This window comes from Sceloporus undulatus, chromosome 1 (assembly GCF_019175285.1).
Source record: "Sceloporus undulatus isolate JIND9_A2432 ecotype Alabama chromosome 1, SceUnd_v1.1, whole genome shotgun sequence".
NCBI lineage: Eukaryota > Metazoa > Chordata > Lepidosauria > Squamata > Phrynosomatidae > Sceloporus > Sceloporus undulatus.
In genome coordinates this window covers 80011355-80028925 of record NC_056522.1, presented here as the reverse complement: position 1 = coordinate 80028925, position 17571 = coordinate 80011355, and the positions used below count along the sequence as shown (strand labels likewise).

The 17571-nt window shown below is 39.6% G+C and overlaps 1 protein-coding gene across 1 annotated transcript in view; it reads left to right on the top strand.

Annotated features, from left to right (window-relative positions):
• The window catches only part of FNDC1 (fibronectin type III domain containing 1), a 63910-nt gene extending 55019 nt beyond the window's left edge, over positions 1 to 8891 (top strand). The window contains exons 13-15 of the mRNA XM_042446485.1: positions 3397 to 3558; positions 6306 to 6428; positions 7979 to 8891. Of these exons, the coding sequence (XP_042302419.1) occupies positions 3397 to 3558; positions 6306 to 6428; positions 7979 to 8094 (401 nt within the window). The 3' untranslated portion in view covers positions 8095 to 8891. The remainder of the gene's footprint in view (positions 1 to 3396; positions 3559 to 6305; positions 6429 to 7978) is intronic.
• The last annotated feature ends 8680 nt before the right edge of the window (positions 8892 to 17571 follow it).

Genomic DNA, 17571 nt, shown 5'->3' with positions numbered 1-17571 from the left:
TCAGGCAGTCCTTGATGTTGCTGGGTCTGCCTGATGGCTCCCTCTGAGGCCGAGATGACAGTTGAGGAGGGAGGGGCCTCTTCCTCCAGGCAGTCCCGATGTTGCTGGGTCTGCCTGATGGCTCCCTCTGAGGCCGAGATGACAGTTGAAGAGGGAGGGGCCTCTTCCTTCAGGCAGTCCAAGATGTTGCTGGGTCTGCCTGATGGCTCCCATTAGCATGTTAGGCTAATCATGCCCAGAAGAGTTGCTCTGACTACATGAATGAACTCACAGATCTTCAAGCTGTTCAAGGTATAAAGCTTAGATTTCAACTTTATGGAATATTGACCAAACAACTGAATTATGGAATATTGACCAACCAACTGAAGAGCATGATCAGTGTATCAAACACTGGCTACTCTAACAGCTTTCCTTGAGGTTTTTAAAAAGTTAATGTGCATAGAAGTAGACTAGGAACTCCACGCAGATGGATGAGCTGGCTGGTGAAGAAGAGACAAAGTGATCTGTCGCTCTTCTATGCACTGAAACCACTGATTTTAGGAGAAATGCTGGAAAAGGAATCTGACAGCTTCTTGTCCCTGCTTTGCCAATTTCTAACAGGCTAGTAAAGACTTTGAAGACTAGTAACCTTTGTGGACATATTAACAAGGCTGATTTGAAACATTTAGCTCTCAATTACACTTTCTTCCTATGAGCTTCTTCTTATACTTCCCTCATATAATTCAAGCTAGCTTGATATCCACTTAGTATATCTGTTTGATATCTAATACATTTTAGCAAGGCACATATTATTATATTATATTATATTATGGCTTAAAATGATGGTTTGGGATGATAATTTACCCCAGGGTTTTATGTTTGGTATTAAAAAATACAGAACGTGCCAAATGACTCTCCCAAGCAGGCTTGAGTCAGTAATGAAAACCATATGGTGAGCTTCACAGCAGCAATTGTAGTGAGGTATGGTCGATTTCACTGGACTTGTTCATGGGGAACCACTATGCTGATGAATGGCATGGGAATGCTGAGTGCTTCAATTCAGATCCACTGAGTAGTTTTCTTTCCATGAACACCTCATTGTTTTATTTCCACTGGCTCAAATGCTGGAAATAATGGCACATGGGAGAAACATTATGTACAAAAGAAGCCCCATTAAGCACAAGTCAGAGGTACTGAAGCCCATTTCAGCAGAGCTCAATGGAGGTTATTCCTGCGTGTTGTTCATGAATTTATGTATGTTTACAGGATTATGGCTTGATTCTTTCAGGGTCAAAAGAATCTTTTAAATAAAAGACAAAATGTTGCTTTGTTTGTTCTCCCTTTCAAAATGTGGTTCCCATGCTGTAGAACAGTTGCCAAAGTATAAAAGAGACAGAGCACACAGAAAGAGGTCTTGAGAAAGAAATGAAGCAACAACCTTCATAGTGAAACCTTCCCTCATCTAAAGTATGGGTAGAATTACAATGCTATTTTGGATGAGAGATAGATTTTACTGTTTGATCTATTTACAACTCACAGACACGGCTGCTCCTTTATGCATGAAGTCGAAAGCTTGTAAGCTGAAATGCTTAAATTTAAAAGCATATCATTGGTATTGCCTGATCAAAATGATTTGCTTTCTTGGTACAGCCACAGGGCTCTACCACCCACAAGGATTGTCCCATTCAGTTAAGTCAAGAGGGCAGATCCACATGTGCATTCTTTTGTGTTTACAAAACTCTTGTCTCCATTGAAATTATCAGGACAGTCCATTGGCACTCATGTTTACACATCAGACCACACAGGACTTGGAATAAGGACAATTGATTTCAAAGTGAATACTAGCTGGTTCCCACAATCCTTTTACAGAGGCAGGTTGTGAGTTACCAGATTTGTGAGGGATGCTGAATGCACACTAAAGACATCTTCTGTTCTATGGTGCCCAAATTGTGGTTTGTGACTCTAGCCTATTTCAAATGTTGTGCAGCAGTATAAAGAATACTGACACAGGATCACTTCAGAACTGTGCCATCTGTCTTAATGTAAAGATCATACAGGTTAGCCTGTTATCAGTTTTAAATCCAACTGATTCAAATCAGCTGTTGGCTGGGCTATTAATATTGTGATGTTTTTAACATGTTTTTGTCTGTGAGCCACCTTGGGTCCCTTCTGGAAGAAAGGCAGCATACAAATAGATAGACAGATAGATAGATAATAGCTTTTAATTGTCACAACCCTCTGGTTTAAAATTAGTTCTTTTTTATTTTATTTTGTTGTTCCTATTGAGTAATTGTTCTAATTTAATACTGATTTCTGATTTAAGGTTTTTTTTTAAAAAAACCAAAATTTCTATTCAGTACAAAACTTTATAAAAATCTTGTTTCTTTTTTTTCATTATAAAATGTCATGTGAACACACTGTAATACACTGTAAAATCCATAATCCTTTTATGGTGGGTTGATCCTGGAGAGGGGTGTGTGAGTGTGAAAGGGTCAAGTATATTTCAGTATTTGTTTTGATAAAATGTCTTAAGGAAGTCTGTTGTCTGAAGCTCTCAAAACCAGACATTTGGCTAGGTAGGATCAGCCTTTATGTTTTAGTTCTTTTGGATTCCATATATATTAGGATGTATTATGATTATAATGTTAGATATGTAATTTAATAAATCATAAATATTCAGTGTGATAGTAGGGATACCATTATGTTATGTACCACTGGCTTTAAAAATAGTATACCTCAATTCACTCAGCACTTTGGGTTTATTCTGTTCCAAGATGTTGACAATTGTCCAGAGGGGCATTGATGGATAATATTAGTTTATTCAATTTATAATTTAGACTAGCAGTTCTCAACCTCTGGCTCTCCAGATGTTTTGGAGTTCAGTGCCCAGTAGTCTCAGTCAGTGTTACCAATGTCTGGGAATCTGGAAGTTAAAGTCCAAAACATCTGGAATGCCAAAAATTGAGAGCCACTGACAAAATATGATCTTTACAATATTTATTATTATTATTATTATTATTATTATTATTATTATTATTAATATAGTGCTGTAGATTTGCACAGCGCTGTACATAATAACAATAAATATAAAATAATAAACCTGCCTATGGCGTACAATCTAAGAAATAATAGGATAATACATATAACATAGCAATAGAGGAAATGGCTCAATAAAACAGGCAACAAAAAAGAACATCAAATAGCAAATGATAATCACGCATTTAGTGGGAAGTGAGGTTCATTAAATGAAATAAACATACTTCCAAGAAAATGGGTTTAGGGTTAGCTTCAGGTGTTAGCTAAGAAATATTTTTATGAGTTTATAAAATAAAATGTCAGATAAGGTAAAGATGCTCATTGTAAACAAACTTAATGGGGAAAATTTCAAAGTGTGTCATTTTAACTTTTGTTTTTCAGGCGGAGAACCAATCTGGATCCCATTCTCTTTCAAATATGATCCCACATACTCTGAATGCAGTGGCAAGCAATATGTGAAAAGGACATGGTATAGGAAGTTTGTAGGTGTTGTTCTTTGCAATTCACTGAGATACAAGATTTATCTCAGTGATGACCTAAGAGGTATGTATCTGTGTCATTTCACAGTGCTATGATTTTGACACAGAAAATTATTACTGGGGCAGGGAGATGGGCAAAAAAGGAAAATCTGTATTTTTTCAGTATTTAGGATGGAGGAGATTATCAGGAGTAAGTGGCAGCTGCAGGTTACTCCATACCTTCTGCTGCAAGAACTAGCACATACCATCCAACTATACCAATTTGTCAGGGGAGACTATCACATGAGGAAAATCAGGGTTTTAAAAGGGCATTTTCCTGGGAAAGGTGCATGATCACAGCAAAGGTTTTCAGACAATGTTGTGATCTAAGAGGACTTATCCCGGAAAGAACCAGGAATGCTCCAGCATCAAACTATTCACAGGATTTCCCATGAATAGATAACACTCCAGTGGGAAGGTAAACGGTGTTCTGTGTAGTCATGCTGGCCACATGATCACAGAGTAGTCTCTGACAATGCTGCCTCTTCAGCTTATTAACATAGATGAGTACCACCCCCTGTGGTCGGACATGACTTGGCAACCAGGAATACCTTTACTTTACCTTTAGGCTTAATTTGCTCTTGAACCCATTTATTTGTCTTTTTTGGTGGCTCATAGTACCTGTAGAACTGTCATCTAGCATGGCAGTAACATCTTCCAGAGGTTATTGGGCTGCAATTCCTATTAGCTTGTGGCAGTATAACCAATGATGAAGGATCCTGGTAGTTGCAGTCTAACAACATCTAGAGGGCCATAGTTGCCCATCTCTGGTCTATGGAATAGTGGTGTTATTTTAGATACAAAGCATTTCCATTTCCCTTAGGTCTATGTTGCTTTCAGAGCAATTGCTAACACAGTGGCAGGAGCTGGTCCAGAAAACAAGAGATCTTCCACTGTGATTCCCAGCTAATAGCAGACATAAAAATCTGTTTTACTGAATTCAGGAATGTTGGCGAGGACCACTGGCTTCCTTTCGTATTGTGCCAGTGGATTCTTTTACCATAATGCTCCTATTATTTCAGAAATATATAGAAATAATAAACAAGCTCACATTTGAGATCTGCACCCAGCGTTCCTAGATTGGTATTGCTTCTGTCTGAACCTTTACTGGCCCTTTCAGTAGACACAAATCTCCACTGTGACCTGTTGCTGAGACTGAACTTTAAGCTGGATCTATTCTGAAACCCTTACTTCTTCAGAGGAGAAAGAAAAGAATTTTGGACTGGCCTTGCAAAGCTTTTTCTCACTGTTCCTTTCTGTGTACAAATAGACTGTTCGTGCATTTCTACCTCTTAGCACTGAGGTACCCTAATGTGAAAGACTGTCACTGCAAATTTCAGTGGAATTTGCTTGTTATCCCATTTTATGTTTTGATTAATATTCAGGCTTGGTAAACTCAGTTCTGGCTCCAGTTCAGAAGTTGTTGTGTGAGGATCTTCAGACTAAACAGAAGACTGGCTTTAGTAACTCCTTGTCTCTATCTTCAAGCAGATGATTGGCATTCATCATGTTGATCATGATTCATTTGTAGTAGAAGTAACCTATGTTGGCCTGAATACTCAAAAGACCCCAGATTCTGTCTGATCATGGAAGCTAAGCAGGGTCGGCCCTGGTTAGTATTTCTGTGGAAGACCCCCAGTGAATACCAGGTGCTTTAGCCTTTATTTCGGAAGAAGGAACTGGCAAAACCACCTCTTCATGTTCCTATCTAAGAAAGCCCTACGCCATTCATAGGGTCTTCATGTGTTTGCACATGACTTGAAGGCACTTACACAAAACCCTTGACCTATAGAAAACCCTTGGTGGTAGATACAAGACCAGCCATCTCCAATATTTGATGCGCCATTGAGAGATTTATTGGGTGATCATAGTGGCAGCAACACTTTATCTTTCTTGTTTCTTTATTTGTTTGCTTGTTTTAAATTATTTTGTTGCTAGCACAGGTGGTGGTATCAATGTCATTTTAAAATACAAATGAAAGCCACTGTTGCTGCTGCTCAGTAAGCTCCAGCACTCAACATGTAACAGTGGAAGAATTTTTCAACAGTGTAAAAAAAGAAATTTCTCCCTTATAGGCCCATTCAATCCTTGCAATCATCCAGAGTGACTCCCCTGATGTTGTCACATGTTTCTGAGTTCTATTACATAGCTGTACAGAGCAGAACATTTAACACTGTGGCACCCACTTTATGGAGTAATTTTCTATCTGAAATTCAAGATGCTGTGATTTATATTTTTAAACACATGTTGAAAACAGACCTATTTTACAAGTCTTCCAATACCATACAAGCTACCTTCATGTACAATGTAAGCACCATATTTTGATACTGTGTGTCCTGTACTGTATATTATTTGGTTTGTTTTATTGCTGTATACTGCAGTTTATGGATGAATACATTTGCAAGGGAGTTTGCCCTCCTATTTCATGTCTCTTAAAATGTTATCATGCATGTTATCATGACATCTTTCAACTCAGATCTATAGTTGTCCAAGACACAGAAGCTATTTTCATGCAAGGGACCCCATCTGTTTTAGGGTAGAAGCAAGCAAACACCTCTTGCAATACAAGAGGCAGTCCTTTTTCTGGAGTTTATCACACTGGGGCTAATTTCGGGATTAAAGAGAGATTAAAACACATTTAAAGCATCCCACAAATAAAGCAATTTTTTTCTGGGATATTCACAGGATAAGCTCCCCATCTCCTTCGTGTGATAAACTCCTCTGTGTACCAGAAGAGTTGTAAACTCTAACCAAAAGCACATTTTTCCCCAGATACATTTTACAGCATTGGGGATAGCTGGGGAAGAGGTGAAGATCATTGTCAATTTGTGGATTCACACCTGGATGGAAGAACAGGACCACAGTCATATGTAGAGGCCCTGCCTCCCATTCAAGGTAAAAATAAATAAATATAAAAAGCAATGTTAATTGTATAAAATATTGGAGATATTAGCCAAAAGTTCTTTTCACAGCATAGCTATGTTGGCATAGGAGTTTATCACACAAGGCTAGTAAAATTATACTAGGATGATAGCATCTTTGGCAGATACTTATCACATCATGTCATATCTCTTATGTTGCTGCTTTGCATTTCAGTTATTGGTGGAGCACACTTTTTCACTGAGGGCTGGGGGGGACCCTCAGTGAAAACTTGCTTTCCACCAATAATTGCAATACAAATTAGTAACAGGAGAGACACAAAATCTGTGTGATACATACCTGCCTAAAATGTTGTTATCTTACTGTAATTGTGCTTTACTAGCCTCCATGGAGTTTACTAAACTCCATAGTGTAAAATTATGACAGTGTTCCTACACTGAAGTTACTAGACTGCACCACTGAACACCCAATCAATCGCAGGATGGAGAAGTGTTGACTTTCTCATTGCTCAGCAGTCTATCCAGCTCCCTGCTCACTGGTAAGGTCTATGTTTATGAAATTTCCTAGACCATCCAACTACTTGTGCACTAGTGTACTGGTGTAACTGGTGTAACAAGGCTGGTACACCGTGTACAGGATACTGCGCTTTGGCAACTGCAAGTCAGTACACTTGCATAACAATATTTATGCCAATGCGAAGTCACAACAGGATTCCAGTCTTACATACATACTAGTTATGGATTGGACTGTAGGTAGCTTGTGACTTGGTCTTCAAACACTGTATTAGTTCCATGCTATGCATTCTTAACTTTGCTTTGATGATTTTTGAAATTCAGTAAACGGGGTTTTTTTTATATAAAGTTTGGGTTTTTAGCATAGAAAATGAAATATTTAGTCACCAAAGTCATAGGATCATTCCGTGCTTTGCCATCTAAGCAAAGGGCAGTTAATCCAGATGTGTGGGGCTAGCTCCAAGGACCAGAAATATGAAACAAAGGAAATTGTGGAATTGGCACAGCAACCAGCAGTTCAGATAGTACACCACATATGTGGAAAAGAATGCTCGGGTTCTGCTAATGCTTTAAACAGTCAGATTCTTTCTACAGACAGCTAGTTTTCCCTCTATCCATTTTTTAAAAATTTACTTTTTAACCCTCTATTCTTTCTTACATTCATTTTGACTTTTGTTTTGACTTTGAGTGCTGATTCTTCCTTTTGCTGCTCTTTCCTCATTGCACCTCGCTCCTCACTAATGGCATAGTGGAGAGAGGACATTGAAAGCAGCACAGTGTACTCAATAAAAAGAGAGTCCCTTTCCCCCCCTCTTTGGTTGTCTTCTGTACCTCCAGAAGGAATTATATTTAATTTGCTTCTTTGAATAGCAATAGAAGAGGAGCTACATTTCCTGCCACATGCAATAGCACCATGGCAGCCCACTGGTATTTCTGAAGACTACAACGGGATTAGATCCCACTACCCTTCATATAGCTCTGTTCCCCCTATGATAACAGAATCATTGCTTTTCTGCCACTGAGAAACTGATCTTGATATTTTGGCTCCTACAGGTTACTATCGCCAGTATCGACAAGAGCCTGTATCATTTGGACGCATTGGATATATGACACCTTATTACTATGTGGGCTGGTATGAGTGTGGTGTTCCCATTCCAGGGAAATGGTAATGGTGTTGCAGTCTTTCTACAGTTCTAAGCACAGTGCACCCAACAGTGCCTTTTGAATGACCATTATTGAAGGACTCTGGGCAGTTGGTTCATCAAAGAAAGGAAAATGGCAGCATCAAAAAAGAAGAAACTAGTGAAGACTCAATAGACGTTCATGAAATCAGTACTGTATAGGCTTTTGTCACCCAAGTCTATGGTGCTTCTTGGTTCCTCTTGCTGCAGACCACATACAGGATTTAGTTGGGTTGTGCTGTCTTCTTTTCCTTGCCTTTAAAAGGCATGGAGATGTAATAACAATCTGTGCTCAGTGAAACCTAATATATTTGGCTAGCCAAAAAAAGGGGGTGGAATTGTGATATATCTTGCAAAGAACGACTTAAGCATGCTTTGCTTGCATTATGGAATGCTAACCACTTTCCACTACTATTAATGGAATTCTCTGTTGCCTTCAGCTGCCTTCTGAAACATTTTGCTTCAGAATGTTGCTGTGCAGTCATGCTGTGTTAATGAAATGCCCAATGAAAACCAATCAATGTTATTCAAGACCTCTCCTGTGGGTTTGTGGGTTGCTGGAAGAAAATTCCAGGTCACTATGTAAACTGAACTTTAAAAAACCAACAACCAGTACTGTATGCTTGCAGAAGTATTTCTTAGAACTAAGGTTTTCTTGTTGATTTAGATAAATATGTCTGCGGGATGATGTTTTTATGTAAAAGGTGCTATTAACTAACAAGTCTTCTAAAAAAATATCCTGTGAAAAATATACTATGCACAATACATTAACTGTGTAAAAACCAGGCTTCTCCTCTTGTGAGTATTGTTGAACTGTAATGATGTTGATATTTGTATAAAATAGAAGAATTCAGCATCAGGCTCCTGGCAAGTGATGTTTCAATTATGGTGAAATATTTGGTATACACATGTCAAACTAACAACCTAACTAAGTGTAAGGTAAATGATGGATGCCCCTTAGAACATACAGAGTCACTAATCTTTTCACTCTAAAATACAGAGAGACTTTGGGGTCGCTGAAATTGAAATGTGACTTAAGCCATAGTACTATATATACAAATATGATGTGCAACTGCACAGAAATTAGGGTCAAACTACATAAGTGATATTAAGATGTTGCTGTATTTAATGTGCATTTTTTTTTAAAAAAAAAATGGCTATAGCATTCATGGGAAGCTGAGGTAGATTATTATAAAAGCTCAGGATTGTCATGGGTGTGGAAAAGCGAATTTCATCCCTACTCCACCATGATACACTCCCAAAATGCAAGTATGCAAAGGAATCTTGCAATATTTTGAGACTGAGTGAAAGAAGTTGTAGCAACAAGGTTCTACAAAATAGCAACTATTGTTTAATGACAATTAAATATCTCTTTGAATAGCAGATATTATTTAATATGTCATTCTATTTTCAAGTCATGAGAATATTCTATGAATATCCTAGAAACATTTGTCTGGCATGCTTAAAAAAAGCATCTCCTTTAAGTGGAACTCTCTATCATAGCCATCATCCAGAATTCTGTAGATTTCTAATATACATGTGAAGTTTCATCTGTGCAGGAGTTTCCTCACTTTGTTTAACATCAATGAATGCACATGTTTCTTACATGCACAGAATATTTAAAATTATACAGTGACCTCTGCTCATACAAAGCACATGATCACATAAGAGCTGTGGAAGAGGTACTGTACTGAATTCAGATGCAGCTGAGATATGTGCATGGGTTTAGATCATAAACAAAATTGTTATATCTAAAGATTGATTTCTCATCCCAGCTTTGAGTAGATCTGTAATGGCCAGTTTCAGCCTGGGAAATTTAAGTCTCCTCTAGATGCTCAGGCCTGGCACTTCCCAAGATGATATCACCTCCCGCTACTGGAAGGGATCCATTGAACACAGAGCATTGGAGAGCTACCAGCCTGGCACAGAAGGGGTTTGTAACTTCTGTTCATGCAACATCTGAAGGCTGAATCTACCAGAGTGAATGGGAAGACATCCTAAAGGCAAAACTTAAAAATATCAAGATGCTACCTGGGATCTGTTGAAGGTACAATCCAAGCAACTATTGATTCCTAGTTGTATCTGAAGGTCGCTACATCTCTAGATAGTTGTCTGTAATATCTCTCACTAGAACAAGAAAAAACAGCATATAGGAATATTAACCACTGGTTCTAAGCCAGGTTGGTGGGTCTTCAGCCAGACTTTCTCAAAAATAAAGAGAGTTGTGGAAGTACTGAGCAGTTAGAAAAGCCTCTGGCCAGCCCACATATGTCTGCAAACAGCCAACTGGCAATCGCAAGTCTGGTAAATATTGAGACAAGACCATCCATATCTACATTTTATTATTATTATTTCAATATTAAACCAATATTAATAATCTGTGCAGCCACAGAAAGGCTAGCATAATAGTTCTTCAGTAGCATTTTATAAGCTTTCTGACACATTGGGAAAAGGCAACCTCAGAAAACAGCAACAGTCACCAATGAATGAGGGAATAGATACAAACATTATTTTCAACCATTTTTTAAATACAGCTTTAAATACATGTGGTCCTTAACTTTTCTAAAATATATGTCATGTTGTTATATTGTTTAGTTTGCATTGCATTATTACTGATTATCTGGTTAATGGCTCCAGAGTATGAAATTATTCAGTTCAAGGATTGGAACTGCTTAGATGTAAAGCCAATCTTTCAAAGTTTTATGTGGGATAGGAAAACAAATAACAGTATTTTATTTGGCTTCACATAAAAGTTGCATTATTTTACTGCAATTAAAAGGAAGAGAAAATGCCATAAAGAAATGTAGATCAAGTCATAATGAGATCCATTTTATATTGTCATGGCTAACTTAAATTTAATGTTTCAATCTAGATAATGGCCAGCATCCTGTTAGTGGCTCTTTATCCCTGTGTATATCTGTTGTTGTTGTTGTTGCAGAAGTTGGTGTTATTTTCCTCCTTCTGCAGTGATCAATGCCCCACCTCCCCAGGATTCCTGGTTTTGCTGCAATAGCCCTCCTGAATGACCATTCCATGCCTGGTGGAGAGCAGCAAAAGGGAGCATCTGAGAAATGTTTGACTATGCCCCATAGCCAGATGCAAACCAATAAGAACATTCAATGAGACCAAGAAAATCTTGGTGGAGAGTCAAGTCTGTGTCTGCTATGAAGCATAGCCAGATGCTTCTCCAACCTCTCCCCCTGTTCTCCATGAGTCACAGAGTCCAGTGGATAGAGAGTAGAGTGCCATAGCGATACCACTTCCAGAACTCTTGCACTGAACAATGTAGGAGTTCAGCCATTACCTGTACCCAATTCAGTTAGTCTTCAGGGGAAGCAGCACATATCTCTAGTTCCTTCTGTCTCTGAAATGAGGAGGCATCCCACCCAAGCAAAAAATAAAAGCAACTTTATTCACCTAGTGCTCTTTTTTAAAGAGAGAGAGTAGATTTAGGGGTTCTTAAAGCACCCTAGTCATTCACAGTGCAAGAGCAGTATGGTTTAGTGGTTTGAATGTTGAAGTATGACTCTGGGAGACCCAGGTTAGAATCCCCACTCAACCATGGAAATCTCACTGGGTGACTTTGAACAAGTTACACTCTCTCAGCCCTAGACAAAAACAATGGCAAACCCACACTGAAAAAATCATGCAAAATAACCCTCATAGGATAGAATTGTTACATGAGTAAGAACTGGTTTGAAAGCATGTAACAGCAACATATGCATTGACAGCTTCGAGTTGATGGTGGTTTGTAGCATTGTATATCCCAGATGTTTGTTAGTAATTCTACCTGTACAGATACGTCACATTTATTATGCTATTTATTTTCTTTTTAAAAAAATCAGGAATGGTATTAACAAACAGTGCCCTAAGGCTCTGGGGAACCTTATATTTTCTAACAGCATTTGATGATTGGGAGCAGTTATAATTTAAAATGCAATGAAATGTCGGCAAAGCCTTATCTGTAACACTGTGGGAAATTTAAATTGTAGGCACCAAGGCAACAATGATTGGAGTTCTATGTGCTGCCACCACCAGATAAACGCATTGCATGGATCTAGCACAAATCTAATAAGGACTCTACCTATAAGAGGACACTTTTCTGAAGGCTTCCTTAAACTGAGAGTTGACCCTGCTTAAAATATGTATCCCATTTCACAACCAGAGGCCATAGAAAGGCTGAAGGACTGTGAGAACTGTAATTCAAAACTGTTACATTTCCAGTTTCTGATCACAACATTCAAAAAAGTGACCAAGTTAAACTGTTACAAAGCTAAAGCTAGAGTTTAGTGCAGTTAAGTTAGAACAACAAAGCTCTAGTTTACTCATGGAGCAATTCTTAAGCTTTCATAGCTTTCCCACCCAAAAAAGGTTTTTCTCCTAAAACTCATAAGAGGGGTTACGAGCTATGCCTACCACATGCCCACCATATAGGAGCCATAATGGTGAGAACATCCTTGAATCTAAAATCCTAGAGAGCTTTGTCTCCTTGCTGATACAAACTGACTGGGGTATTTTTCCAAGATAGAGTGACTCAAGAGAACCATCCTAGTCAAGAAACAATGCAAACACTTTCCACTTAATTATATCTTCTGATAATATATGACTCATACCATCTGCTCCTCTCTAAATGGGGACAACACAGGAGAGTAGGAATCACAAATCATTGTAATATATAACGGAAATATATAAACAATACAGGAACAGCAGCAATGAACAAGTACCATCCATTGATTCCACCTCATTTGCCTCCCTTCTGCAGCTGTTTTCTGGTCTCAGTGTTCACTCATTTTCTAGCTAGGGAACATACAGCATATCAGACTATTAGAGGAGTGGTGCAGACACATGTACCTTGCCAATGAATGTTGCTGTTTCTTCTCTCTGTCTAGCTGTTGTTCAGACCGTGTCTCAAGCTTCTCTAGGACTGCACTGAACTCATGACATTCTTCCCATGGAAGACATGTCAGAGCAGCCATTTGGGCTGAACACCCTGTTTCACAGTTGAAAAATATTTTTGGATCAGGTTCCTAACACCAGATGGTTACAATTTACAGTTTTCCTTTGCTCGTTTGAAGATCCAAGATTGCTCTTGATGTAGGCTTTAGAATAAAACAATTTGTGATTAAGCATTGCTGCAGTAAAATAACAAGAATGTAATAAGAGCCAGCCCTCTTGTTATGGAAAAGAGTGTGTTTCCTCAGGCTGCAGAATCTGGGTGCTATGAAAGGGCAGCAATTGTTATAACTGTTAGTGTTGTGTGTGTTTTTATTGCTGGAGATGAAGAGTTGTGCTTGGGCAATTTCCTGCCTCCTATACCAAAATTACTTGGCTGGATTTGGGTATTGTGCATCTTAACTTACGTGTAAGTCCACCTTGCAATTGCTTATCTCTTCTCCTTCTCCTTCTTCAGTCATTGCAGAGGTTGGTATTCTTATCCATTCTACACAACTACAAAAGTTTCCCTCCTCATAGCCATTCTGTGGTTGGTGGCAAGAACAGGAGGTTGGGAAAGTGTCTGGCTATGCTCCTTTAGCCAGAAAAAGACTGATTATGCCATCCACTAAAATCTCTGGAGGGCCCCAGCAGATGAAATAATCGTTCTGTGTCTGGCTAGACAGTTGCTTCTCCAAACTTTCCTCCAAACTCTCCACCTACCATAGAATGGCCAGGGTTGTCTGCAGTAGTACAACAGTAAGTCTGGGGTGTGTGAAATGAACAACTGTAGCACAGTTCTACACGAGGAACTACATTTTGCCATACAGGACCTTGGACTCCAATCTGTTTCTGGACAGTAGTCAATGTGTTGGATTTACTGCACAAATTGTCCTCCCTTTTGCCCTCTGCCCCTATACAATCAAAGATTGTTGCCTCCCTTTTATTTTGATCACTTCCTGACTTGGCCTTCCTGATCTCTGTTTGCCTGCCCTGGAACCTTAATTCCACCTTAATACCCTCCTACAACCTTTAGATGCCTCTTGTGTAATTTTATCTGACCTGGCCTGTTTTGTTTTGCGCCTTAGCCTCCAATCCCTAGGACTGACAGGTTGGAGCTTTACAACAAGGGTTGGCAAGACAAATAATCCATGGGTCCCTTATTCTTTCCCCCACTGACTCTGTGTCACTAATACAAATGCACCTTGGGAAGGTACCATCAATGCAAAACGAGCCCAATTTTGCTCTGCCCGTCTTTTCTAGAGCAGGAGTAGGTATTCCTAATATGGTATTCCTGTTGTGGAATTTCAGATGATTTTGCCCTACAGTTCTCTTCAGCTCTGGCCACTTTGAGGGCTTATGGGAACCATCTTTTAGCAGATACACTTTGCTTAGCCCATTTTCAGGTCTGTTTGTTGCAGGTGGGCAGGCTGGTGTCTTCTTCTCCATAGAAGTGCTGTTGGAGTTGCCTTCTCTGCAGAAGCCATCAGCAAATGGTGGTTGAAGCAATGGAACAGTTCCTGGGAAGTTGGTGGACCAATTCATGGAACGTTGTCTTTTTCATTGCTTAAAATAAATGAAGTTTTTTTAACTGTAAAACTTGAAAAATTTTGTTCAGAGTGTCTCTAAAAGCTTTGAAAAAATAATTGGGAAATGGATTGTTGGTTAACCATCAAGGATTGCTGACTCTCTCTCTCTCTCTCTCTCTCTCTCTCTCACACACACACACACACACACACAAGTTTTACTTTTGAAATGTGACTTGATTATACCCTAATTATTAAAAAGTAACAAGTAAGCTGCAACTACATTGAATGTGGTTTTCTAGTTCCAAACTCTCTGAATAACAAACCACATATCATTTTAATTAATGGACAGTGAAAGTAATGGTGTTTTAACAACAAGAATAAATAGATTAATGCAATGGAAATATAATTTGTACACCTCTTCTGTAAAAATGGATTATAATTGGCCTACATGCACTATGCTTTTAAATCACTTAGGTTTTCTTTTTTAAACAATAAAAATGTTGCTGAAAGTTAGAGTTTAGTCTATAATTCATTCCTAGTTTACACCAATATTGGACATTTTCTCTTAAACCTACAGTGCTTTATAAATAAACTTTATTATTATTATTATATAATAATAATAATAATAATAATAATAATAATAATAATAATAATAATAAAAATAAATCTATAATGAGAGCTGTAATGTCAGACAATGATTTTGCCCATTGTGCACGCTGGCAGTTTTTATGCTTTATACATTCCTGGATTTTTCTTTTTCTTTTCTTTTTTGCATTTCTTTCAGTACACTTTTACTGAGCTGCACTCTTTCTCTGTAGCATTCCCTCCAAATGTGTCCTTATCCAAACTTGTACTGACATTTGAAACTAATTTAAAATATTCATAATTAATTTAAAGGCAAAGTTATTCATCCTCCGCTATTAAAGTTTTTGACTTTGAAACAGTCTAACGTGTAATTTAATATTACTTAACAACCTCATGGAGGAACATTTTCTAAATGTACATTCCTATTTGTGTCCAAAAATCTTTCAAATTAGGATATTTTGTCTCTTTTATGTGGGACTGTTCATTGCAATATATAATTCCCATTAGCCCAATCATTAGTTCTTATGGAAGGAAATGTGTTCAGGATGTGACCACTGTGCCAGCTTCATGACCCCAGCTGGGGCATCAATAAATAAGCAGATCAGAACCTCCTTCTTGGTATTTCTTTCTTTGTTTCAGCTTTCACCCTGGGCTGGGTCCAGTCTTGTTGCTGAAGTAAAAGGACATGATGATGCCTACACAATCTTTCCATATCCTTCTTGTTATTTTGTGCCTTCAAGTTGTTTTTGACTTATGGCAACCGTAAGGTGAATCTATCACAGGGTTTTCTTGGCAGGATTCATTTAGAGTGGGCTTACTAACTGCCTTCCTTTGAGGCTGAGAGAATGTGACTTACCCCAGGTCCTGGTCTCTAGAGCTCAAATGACTCTGCCACACTGGCTCTCCCCTTTCCAAATACTGAAGCCAGTTGGATGAATCCTTGCATTTTACTTCATTGCTGGTGACAGGATTCCTATGGGCAGCAAACTCGCCTATGAGCAACTTGTGCACATGCAGCTTGCATTTGTTACCTCCATGCTATCTGCCACTGGAGGTGGTTGCCTCTTTCTGCCTAATAGTAGGGCCAGAAAGATCCATATATGATTAGAATTGCCAGAGGGCAGTGAGATTACACTTTCCATTTTCTCCCAATACTTATGCAGGAGAATTATTATTGTTGTTGTTGTTGTTGTTATTAAGTTTATATGTTTATTTATATTCCACCTTCCTCCCAGTACAGGGACTCAAGGCGGCTACTACAACTCCCAGAATTCTCCTGGCTGAAGGATTCTGGGAAGTATAATCCAAAAAGTAACTTTTCAGAACACTTCCTGAATTACAGTGGGGGCACCTTCTTCATACCTTCTTCCCCAGAGTGTGGGTGGTGAAGGAATGAGGGATAGCCAGCAAAAACTCCACTCCTCTTCTCATGCAATTTTCAAGCAGGGATAAGATCAGTTCAACTTACAAAAAATGCCACCGGAAAGACAATTACCACAGATTTCAACATGGGAAGATATTATATCCATCAATCCTCAGTGATTTAAGTCACGAAGTCTTGGATTTAGCTGTACAGAAACTATAATCCAGTCAATCTCTTCCTGGAATGGGGAAGACAACATGAGCCCAGGCATGAGGCCTGAGCTATTGTATAATGTTGCCAGGTCAGAAGCATTCCACTCCCTGCAGTTTCATGTCAAAACCTGAAAACAGCAGGAGGGAAGAAAGGCTAGGTTTTGGAAAGGAATTTGAATTGCTTTTGGACCATCTGGTTATAGATTAGGGCAGGGGTTGGCAACCCCCAGCCCGCGGGCCAGATGCGGCCCGCGGAGGCAGCAGGACCGGCCCCAGCCCGGTCTTGCCGCCGCTGCCGCCGCCTCCTCCTCCTGGGCCGCTTGACCGTGCTGCCCTCCTCCTCCTCCACCACGCGGAGGAGGAAGAGGAGGGCCGCGCGGCCTGGGGCAGAGGAGGCAAAGGGGGAAGCCCCGCACTGCCCTCCCTGCCTCCCCGCCTCCCCATGCGAGCCTGCGCTGCCCTCCCCGCCTCCCCGCGCAGGCCCACACCACCCTCCCTGCCTCCCCACATGGGCCTGCACCGCCCACCTCCTTCTCCTCTGCCTCCTCCACCCCGCCCCCAAGCCGTGCGGCACATGGAGGAGGGGGGAGGAGGAGGGGGAGGAGGGGGAGGAGGAGAAGAAAAAAGAGGAGGAGGGGGAGCAGGAGGAGGAGGAGGAGGAGGGGGAGCAGAAGGAGGAGGAGGAAGAGGAGGAAGGAAGAGGTGGTGAGTGGCCAGAGGCCTCAAGGTTTTTTTAATTTTATTTTGGGTGCTTTTAATGTTAACAAGTCTCCCTTGGTTTGACAATGATAGTGTGATGATGATGATGATGATGATGATGATGATGATGATGATGATGATGATG